Genomic DNA, 10,061 nt, shown 5'->3' on the forward strand with positions numbered 1-10,061 from the left:
AAAAACTATAGTATTCGATTGGTATTCTTTTTTGTTTCTCAAATTTTTTTACCAAATGATCCTAATATTGATTTCATATCATTTATAAGGTGATAATTATATAACAAAAATATTCCTAACAAATTGTTGCGAAATTTCTAAGAAATATGTTGCTTCGCATATGGAGCTTGAAGAAGGTTTGAATGGATAAATTTATTGAGTTTCACACAACATAATATTATTCTACCTAACAGCAACTGCGAAACAAGATTGAAAGTGTAGTGTTGGCTTGGCCACAACAAATATGCGTTTACAAAGATGATCAAAGTTGCATATTAACAACACATTTGCTACGGATCCCACGATCGTTGTCTTGGCTTTGTTGCAACTGAAAAAGAGCCACTCACTTGACGAGCACGTGACTCGTTAACGAGCTTGAGCTTAAAGAGTTGGAGTCTTCGAACTTGAAAATTTGATCTAAAACCATTTAGCTTTTTTCTGACAGTATCTAGTTATCTACTATCTCTTTAAAGATAAATTTGAGATCCTGGCCATGCCTAAAAGATTTAGAGCAAAAAAAAAGATTTAGAGCACGTGTCCTTCATAGACTTTGTAAAGTATGTAATAATATAAATACTCGGTCTACTGAACCTATATAGACGCTCAATTTCCAAATTTCCTATAAATGAATACAATCTAAGAATGGTTGGTTAGAACTTAGAAGCAATAGAAACAGAAAAAAAAAAAAAAACAAAAAATGAAGTTGTTAATTAAGGTGATGCGACGAGCATGACTATGATGGCATTGGCACCAAAAAAAACGAAGATCACATTTTTTATGTTTATTAATGGAATCGATTCAGCCCACAAACATAATTTCTAATGGATAACTAATCTTTAGAATGACTCACGAAGTCAAGTACGTACACATTTTTAATAAACTGAGTTATCCTTGAAATATTTGAAATTAAAGATTGTTTATCATTTTGTAATTAGTGGGTCACACGTTTCATTTCAGGCCACAAACCCTTTTAGAAGTTTTAGGACCACCAGTTTTTGATAATACTGTAGTGTAATACGTAGATTATTTATTTCTTCTATACCACATACGGTTAAAGAAAAGAAAAAAAGACGCACTCATATAATTCTGTGTAACCTTTTCTCATGGTATCATCATTATGTACAAACATTTATACGAAGAAAATAAAATAAGTAGGATCATGCGCGACCGTATTATTTACTAGAGTGTAAAATATTAGAAAAAAAAATAGGTCACACGTAAACTTATTCAGTTTGGGACCCTAATATTTTACATCATTGCAAATTGAAACATTTAACACCTTATAATAAAACTGAGACCCTAAGTTTAGGCATGTTTTGTCTCTCCCGACTCCATCATTCATAAATAATGATGTAAAATAGTTCTATCAAACTTTTTTTAAAAGCGAGCTAACGATTAGAAAATTATATTTTGTTTGTCGTGAGTGACTGAGTGTAACAATTGTATAATTTAGAATTGTTACATCGTACCCTTTTTGTGGTTGATAATGAATAACTACTGTTCCTTCGGCTGTTTAATTTAGATTGCATTGTACCAGAGAGCCTCATCTTATAAAATTTTATATTTTGTGAACAAGTTAAAACTAAATAATAACAATATAAAATATAATCAGGTAGATAATTATAAGGAAATAATTGATAAATGAAATTATAAAAAAAAAAATGGCTGAGATTAATCCACCGGTGATTGGTGATCCAAATGAAGTGATATGCCTATTTGGATCACATAACTTTTGAGAATAAAATCCGAACATGAACCCTTAATTAACCACCCTTGAGATTATCCGATAAATCCCAAATGATGATCATAAGTCATTTTGAAACTGATGACCACAAAAAAGGCCTTCCAGAAGTTTGAAGTTTGAATTTTAAAACTTGTTTAAATCCCATGACTTGGTCTTGGTTCATACTTCATATCATATTATCATATATACAACCGAGAATGTGTTGAAAGAACATTTGTAAGCTTCTTCTTACGAGAGCCTCAAGTTTCCCATAAACTCAACGCTCTGCTGCTTTGAAAATGATAATGGGCCTTTGGTAAGAGATTAATTATAATTTATGGGCTTTCTAGCTTAACGGACCTCGTATTTTCGAGTAACCCAAAGATAAGTCAGATGTATCTCCAAAGATAAACTCATCCATTACTACAAAGTTTGGATTTAAAAGCATTGATTGAGCGAAGAACACAAAAGACAAAAACATGATATGCCTATATTTTATTTATGTCTTTATTTACTTAGTTACTTGGAGAAATCTCGGGACTCTTGTCGGAACGTTAGAATTAATAACAATTACATTCACAGAAATAACCTTGAGGAGTTAATTTGTTCAAAAACCCTAAAGAAACAACGGTGAAAACTTATAACAAGCACCCATACTACATATAGATAATAGATGTAAGGTAACTGTGATAATTTCTAACAATTTTATTAATAATTTTCTTACACAATAGTACAATATTGTATTAATACCCATCTTGATCGTAAATAACTTTGAACTCATTTAAAAAAAAAAAAGAATTGCCACGAGCATGCAAGAGGTTAAGATATTGACTTTTCAAGATATCTTTGTCGGTGATACACTGACGCTATAGACTACTTGAATCTGGCATATTGGCACTTACGAATTATACATTTATACGTGGTTTTGTATTTACGATGACCAGATCCTTGAGTAGAGAGGTAAAATGGAACTCTAAAAATATCTTCACCCCAAAAAAAATTGAATTATGAAATAATATCAGAAATTTTTGGCGTATAAGAGATTTAATATTTTCGTTTGAAATTATTTTTACATCATCTATACTTCTATAGCAATTTAAAAGATAGTAGGTATATAGTATAATCTCGTATAGTATATATGTAAAGGATTATTTTTTTGGATAACCTAGATAGGTAAGCTCGATTATGGTCAGGTCTATAACAATTATTTATCACTAGAGAAATTATTCGAAACTTTTCATAGATAACTGTGTAATAATAGAAAACTACTTCTACACAAAACACTTGCAACCACCTAGCTATGATCAGGCTTAAAAGTAGTGGTAATTACTACTATCATAATATCACCCTATCTCCGTCGAAATAACGTAATTTACACGATCGAGTGATTTAAGTTTACAAGTTGAAATTTCAAATTCCAAATAATATAGTAAAAACAAAGTCCACTATCATCAATATCAGTCATGCGTGTCCTCATCATTTCTTCAAACCCACAAGACAACTGAAGCTTGAAATAAAACTAAATTTAGAAATTGAAGAGAGATTGGAGGAAAAGTTAAAAAATAAACAAATAAAATGTTGGAGAGAAATTGGAAGAGAGAGAGAGAGAGAAAGAGATTAACAAACAATTAAAGAAGACAAAAAGAGTTCCTTAATATCCTCCTCCAACAAAGCAAAAATATATCATAAGAATAATGACCTCTCTGTTCTCTAAACCTAGAGCTCTCACTTCTCAAATCACTCACTTTAAAACGTACCGTCCGGTGATCGGTAAACTTCACGTGGCCACTTTGACACTTCTCATCTTCCTTATAGCCGTCGGTATTGCCGTCACTTCCTCTCTATGGCTTAACAAGGTATATTAGTCTCTACATAATTACATTATCATGATAACTATAATTCATACCCTTATAAAAAAATGAATTATTGTTTGTATATCACAGTCACAGACGACGAAAGAATTTGATCGACCGACATTGGTAACAACAAAACCGGCACCGGAGCTAGAACCACCGCAGAAAACCGAAGTATTGGTAAATTGCACAAGTTTCTTGAATCAAAACCGGTCCGGTTCTTTTTCAAGAACACCTCTATGGCTTAACAAGGTTTTTTTATTTATTTATTACATAATTTTATATGCCTAATATATGTTCAATGAAAAAAAAAAATTTACAAGTTTTTGTTTACTATAGACAAAACCATATAATCGTCCGGAGAAGAAACCACAGGAGAAAACCGGAATCTTGTTAAACTGCACAAGTTTCTTGAATCAAAACCGGTCCGGTTCTTGCTCAAAAACAACTCAACCCGGTTATAATCAAAACCAAACCGAATCAAACCGGTCTTGTCCTGATTACTTCAAGTGGATCCACGAGGATCTTAAGCCATGGAGAGAAACAGGGATAACAAAAGAAATGGTGGAAAGAGGCAAAACGACAGCGCATTTCAGGTTAGTTATCGTAAACGGCAAGGTGTTCGTGGAAAACTACAAGAAGTCTATACAGACGAGAGACGCGTTCACACTGTGGGGTATTCTTCAGCTGCTGAGAAAGTATCCAGGGAAGTTACCCGACGTTGATATCATGTTTGACTGCGATGATCGACCGGTCATCAGATCGGACGGTTATAATAGATTCAATCGTACGGTTGAAGATTCGCCACCTCCGTTGTTTAGGTATTGCGGTGATAGATGGACGGTGGATATCGTCTTTCCCGATTGGTCATTCTGGGGGTGGTATGTACCAGATTATTGTATTCTTTTGGTGTCTTTTTTTTTTTTTGTCTGAAGCTAACGTGTATGGTTGGTAAGGTACACTTGTCCCCACTTGATCACATGCCGGAGAAAAGTTGATAGGGGTCCAATTTCCACATATAGATTCTTTCGTGATTATTTCAATTAATTATAGATTCAGTTTATGTTAATATTGTACTGAAAGAGTTATATAGTATAGTTAAGTGATTAATTTTAGTAATTTAAAGGGTCGAAAAAGTAATTTATATGCTCCACTCAGTGCCACTACAATTTAAATATGTGGTTGTACGTAGTTTATTTAATCACTTATTATGCTTTAACTAATAAGTGTTTCACTAAAGTAACTTTCGTTTCTTTTTCATCATTCAATCTTTCCAGCAAAATGTGAAGTGTAGTCCCAAAACCACGTTAGTAGTTAACTTCATATTAGATTTATATATACATGTTTTCTATATAAAAAATGGATTTAATTTTGGTGGGTAAAGGCAGGAGATAAACATAAAGGAATGGAGCAAAGTGTTGAAAGATATGGAAGAAGGAAAGAAGAAGAAGAAGTTTATGGAGAGAGAGGCTTATGCATATTGGAAAGGGAACCCTTTTGTTGCATCTCCTTCAAGAGAAGATCTTCTCACTTGCAATTTATCATCGCTACATGATTGGAATGCTAGAATTTTCATCCAGGTATGCTTCTAGTCTAGAATTTTCATTCAGGGAACCCTTTTGTTTTATTTAGTTATATTTCCATGCAATACAAAAATAGAAATAAGTATTTGATGTTGTACATGCATGCATATATAGGATTGGATATCAGAAGGACAAAGAGGATTTGAGAATTCAAACGTAGCAAATCAATGCACTTACAGGTCAGTACCATTAATTGTCTATATTTCCTTCTTTTTTTTTTTTTGTCTCAGTAGTACCAATTTCTGAATTTGAGTTTTTAACGTAAAACTAAAAATTGATTGGAGTGTATATATACGTTGCGCAGGTACAAGATATATATTGAAGGGTATGCTTGGTCAGTGAGTGAGAAATACATATTAGCATGTGACTCAGTCACGTTGATGGTGAAACCTTATTACTATGATTTTTTCTCAAGAACTCTTCAACCTCTCCAACACTATTGGCCCATTAGGGATAAAGATAAATGTAGATCCATCAAATTTGCTGTTGATTGGCTTAATAATCACACTCAAAAGGTACCCATTAATTTCCATCTTTTTATAATTATCTCTGTCTACATATATAATTGTGCCTACGATTTCATTTTTAGATTTATATATGTCCGCAGGCTCAAGAGATAGGAAGAACAGCGAGCGAGTTCATGAAAAGAGATCTATCAATGGAAAATGTTTATGATTACATGTTCCATCTGTTGAATGAATACTCCAAGCTTCTTAAATACAAGCCTCAAGTTCCCAAAGATAGCGTTGAGCTATGCACAGAAGCAATGGTGTGCCCTTCTGGAGATGTTAATGGGGTTAATAAGAGGTTTATGATGGGTTCTTTAGTTAGTAGGCCTCACGTTTCAGGTCCATGTTCACTTCCTCCTCCTTTTAGTCCCAATGGTCTCGAGAAGTTCCATAGGAAGAAATTGAATCTCATCCGGCAAGTGGAGAAATGGGAAGACTCTTACTGGCAAAAGGGTTTAGTCAAATGATATAATCTAAAACTCGTTGGGAATTTTTGTGAGATGATTATAATTTTGAGGAATTTTATTCTTGTGTCATGGAAGAACGAGATTGTTTCTAATAATTAATCTTTACTGACTTGACAAAATGCAAAGTTCATTTAATACAAATCTTATAAATCTTATAAGTTTTTTTTTTTTTGGTCAACAATCTTACAAGTTCATTCAATCTTTATAAGCATGGTTAATTATTTAAAAGAAAATATGTAAAATATAAAAGGAGTTTGTGGACCGTGAAATGGAAGACATCATCACATCGAGAGAGGTCACAGGAAGCGCTGGCAGGACCTACTGCCACTTTGGATCCGTTAATGCGCATTCCAAATTTCCCATAACTCTATTGTAACCTTGTTTTATTTTTTTGCCAAAGTTGCTTTTCGAATAGGTATTTAAATCATTGTAAAACCTTTATTCATTCTAATGATATTTACATGTTTAGCAAAAAATATATATATATATATATATAGTTACAAAAATTAAATGCTCTCTCGACTTAAAAAATGGATTATTGATGTTTTTCTTCTGTGGTTTAAATTTTGTTTTATTAATATGATATGGATACAAAAATGAAATGATATCCGATAGATAGGTAGGCTATCCCTTTTTCAAGAAAAAGCTATCTCTAGTATACTTCTTCACTTCAGTTGCTATTTTTTTTTGTTTTACTTTCCCTATTTGAGTAAGATATCCATATTTGCTTTGAGATATCCATATTTGCTTTGGTGGTCTTATTTTTTACTTGCATTTTGACTAAACCTTTTTTATTTTTTTTTTGCCAATTTTCATTCATTTTTCTTGTATAGGAGGTTTGTTTTGGGCTTGCCATATTGCTTAAAAGTTTATTTTCGGTTAGATATTAGGCATTTTCATTTTGACTAAGTTCGTTTTTTGGCATTTTGCTTAAAAGTTTTTTCGACTAAATATTTTGATTTTACGGCTTGGTAAGCAAACGGTCTCTTATGCGAACTAATCCGCCGCGCCCCAACCGCTGCAACTATTCATACTCTTAGTGACACTCTCGTTTTACTACACTCGTGTGTCCCTCTCTCTACGCTGCAACCATTCCCTCTACACTCGTGTGTCCCTCTCTCTCTACGCTCATACACGCGCAGCCTACATCTACACATGCTATACACCTATTACATTCACATCCTATTCATTAATTCATACTATACATTCACATCCTATACATACATCTATACAGACATATTCACATCCTATACATACATCTATACAAACATATTCACATCCTATACATCTATACATTCACATCATATACATCTGTACATTCACATTTAAACACGCACAACATACGGATGTATTCAAGGAAAAAAAAAATACAGAAAGTGCTATGAATGTTGCTCTTGTCAACTTCACAAAGCAGAAGATTTAACGCTGGACACGGTCCCTAAAGGCTTTGTTTCCCTTCTACCCATCTGCAAAAATTAGTTAACTAAAATCAGTTTTCATCACAATCGTTTACTCCGTTTGTCAATTTTAACACATGCATGAAAATAAAAAATAAAGGCATTCTACTAATCAAAACCCATTCTTCCTTTGTTTTTCGTTAAAAACAAAGAACTTCATTCTATGTTTTCTTAGACACAACATATAATATCTAGCTATAAGAAACATACATCAGATTATTAAAAACTAATAAGACACTTATATAGCCAAAAAAATCAGTTCATTAGACACACGCTTATAGTTGAAGTCAAGACAACAATATTATGTAAAATGTATTTTAAAACAGAGCATTTTGTATTTGGTGTTCAATAAAAAAACTAATAAGACACTTATATAGCCAACAAAATAAGTTCATTAGACACACACACATATAGTTGAAGTCAAGACAACAATATTATGTAAAATGGATTTTAAAACAGAGCATTTTTGTATTTGGTGTTCAACAAAACAACTCCATAAAAGATGAAGAAGAGGTAAACAATCCATAACACAAGAAGTCAAGAACCACTTAATGATAAACTAGAAGAATTAGACAAAGAGTATTTACCTTGTACGAGAACGTGGATGCTTTTCTTTGTTTCTCTTCCGGTGATGAGAAGTGTAGACAGAGAAATTCGAGTGAGAGCTCCACAAGTGGTAAGAACAGAACTAAAAAGGATTTTGAAACAGATTGTATTTAAAATTTGTAAAGAAGTAAATCAAGTAAGAGTAGGAGGTCTCAGATTTCAGGGCGAAGAAGGGGAGTATTTATAGAGAGTCATAACGTTCATATTTCCCAATACAATATTTTATTTTCAATGTTACCGTTTCACAACGTTCTTATTTCCCAGTAAAATATTATATTTTCAAACGTTAGAAAATGTTACCGTTTTTGACGCTACTAACACAGTGTGTTACTACTGTGTTACTGTCACAAGTCAAATCAAACGGAACGTTGGAATAATACGATCTCTTCTTTTTACCGAGTCAAAAACTCTGTTTGCTTAAGAGGCCCAAAAGTAAGGCCCATTACGTATGATAAACAATAGAACGTCAAAATACTGTAATGCAAAAAATTTATAATAAATTAGAAATGTATTTATTATTTATTACGGTAACAAAAAGTGTATTTTATTCTTTGTGTTTTTGGCTATTATTAATATTATGTGTATTTTCATTAAATGTCGTTTTTTTTCCTCTCACATGTACGGCGGTGGTGACTGGTGAATATATTTGAGATTTCTCTCATGCAAAAACTGATGATAGTGTAAGATTGATAAAAAGTTAAAACACATTCAAATCTTTTACAATTTAATTATTCTGAATATTTGCATACCCGGTTTGCAAACCTTAATCCGAGTAATCAGATAACTACTGGTCTTTTAAATTCAGCTGCTACAATAAATTATTAAATCCTTTGGAAAAAAACTATTATTAATTTAATACTTAGAATAGAAAGTATGATTGAACAAGTGGCCTATTTAAATTTGATGTCATCACAAAGTTGTGTATTCATGATGGTCCTTATCAATTTCCCTTAACATCTACTCAATGTTTGCTTGTAAGCATTGGGCGTGACGACAAGGGAACCTTCATGTCCAAACTGTATATATAATTCATGATTATAAAATATTCCTGGTACAACGTTTTTATACCATGATAATCTATATCATACACCAATTTTAAGTGCATAAAGCAGTCAAAACATAAATGATACACAAAATTTAATGGATGTCCACAAATCATTTACAAAGAAAAAGTATTTCATTATATTATAACCCTTGTCAAATGCCAGTTACATTCTAAGAGACATAACTTTACAAAACTTTTAAGTAAAAACAAAACAAATGGTTTTACTTTTAACAACTTGATTGAACATAAATATCATCAATACGTGTGTACGTTCGCATATGAAATATTTATGTAACACGAAAATACCATAGAAAGAAACAAATGGGACACGCATGGGTAGTTTGTCCCATTCTCTTGTTTGTTGTACAATTTAATGAAGTTACGATCTCTTGAGGCCAATTACATTATTTATATGTTTCTTTTTATTAAAAAATAATAAGAAACGTAGAATGTACTAGAAATAAACGAGGGTGTTAGTTGGATTCATCTAAAAATGTTTATGACATTTTGTACCAAACATTGGAAATATATGTTGTGTAACTTTGTTGACAATTAATTCTCGAAATTATTCAACTGGTAGAGTTGTTACGCGTCGTATCTTTTAAGACCATTTGATTTTCCCAACTTTATTGTGTTAATTTGCATAATGTTTTTCTTTAAAATTCTTGCATTATTTTTGATTTATTTCCATGAAACAACATTTTTCTCTAGAGAAAGCTTAGTGGAGATGCTTCAACCAAAATGATAATTTTAGCTTTTATATGACTCAGAACTTCTTT

At 32.1% G+C, this 10,061-nt stretch overlaps 1 protein-coding gene and 1 long non-coding RNA gene across 7 annotated transcripts; one reads left to right on the plus strand and one right to left on the minus strand.

Moving 5' to 3' along the window:
- Positions 1 to 3,254: 3,254 nt before the first annotated feature.
- LOC104714695 (uncharacterized) lies at positions 3,255 to 6,293 on the plus strand. Of its 6 annotated transcripts, none has more exons than XM_087467229.1 (7): positions 3,255 to 3,618; positions 3,706 to 3,867; positions 3,955 to 4,496; positions 5,000 to 5,195; positions 5,313 to 5,377; positions 5,503 to 5,713; positions 5,806 to 6,293. In XM_087467229.1, the coding sequence occupies exons 1-7, from the start codon at positions 3,457 to 3,459 to the stop codon at positions 6,172 to 6,174; spliced, it is 1,707 nt and encodes a 568-aa protein (XP_087323355.1). In that variant the 5' UTR covers positions 3,255 to 3,456; the 3' UTR covers positions 6,175 to 6,293. The 6 variants fall into 6 exon arrangements, with proteins under 6 accessions (XP_087323355.1, XP_087323354.1, XP_087323356.1 ...); XM_087467228.1 differs by having other exon boundaries at positions 3,266 to 3,618; positions 5,788 to 6,293; XM_087467230.1 differs by having other exon boundaries at positions 3,429 to 3,618; positions 3,955 to 4,921; positions 5,004 to 5,195; positions 5,788 to 6,293.
- Positions 6,294 to 7,343: 1,050 nt separating this feature from the next.
- LOC104714696 (uncharacterized) lies at positions 7,344 to 8,391 on the minus strand. Its single transcript, XR_755883.2, has 2 exons — positions 8,219 to 8,391; positions 7,344 to 7,640 (listed from the first exon to the last, which is right to left on the minus strand). It is a non-coding gene; the product is annotated as an uncharacterized LOC104714696 (long non-coding RNA).
- Positions 8,392 to 10,061: the final 1,670 nt, after the last annotated feature.

The sequence above is a fragment of the Camelina sativa genome, chromosome 9 (genome assembly GCF_030686135.1).
Source record: "Camelina sativa cultivar CO46 ecotype springtype chromosome 9, ASM3068613v1".
NCBI lineage: Eukaryota > Viridiplantae > Streptophyta > Magnoliopsida > Brassicales > Brassicaceae > Camelina > Camelina sativa.

Bases quoted from the DNA above. Each gene is read 5' to 3' on its own strand.
- LOC104714695 (XM_087467228.1), top strand. From the start codon at position 3,457: ATGACCTCTCTGTTCTCTAAACCTAGAGCTCTCACTTCTCAAATCACT. The intron at 4,497-4,999 runs GTATGTACCAGA...TGGTGGGTAAAG, and splicing joins GATTGGTCATTCTGGGGGTG to GCAGGAGATAAACATAAAGG. The intron at 5,196-5,312 runs GTATGCTTCTAG...ATGCATATATAG, and splicing joins ATGCTAGAATTTTCATCCAG to GATTGGATATCAGAAGGACA.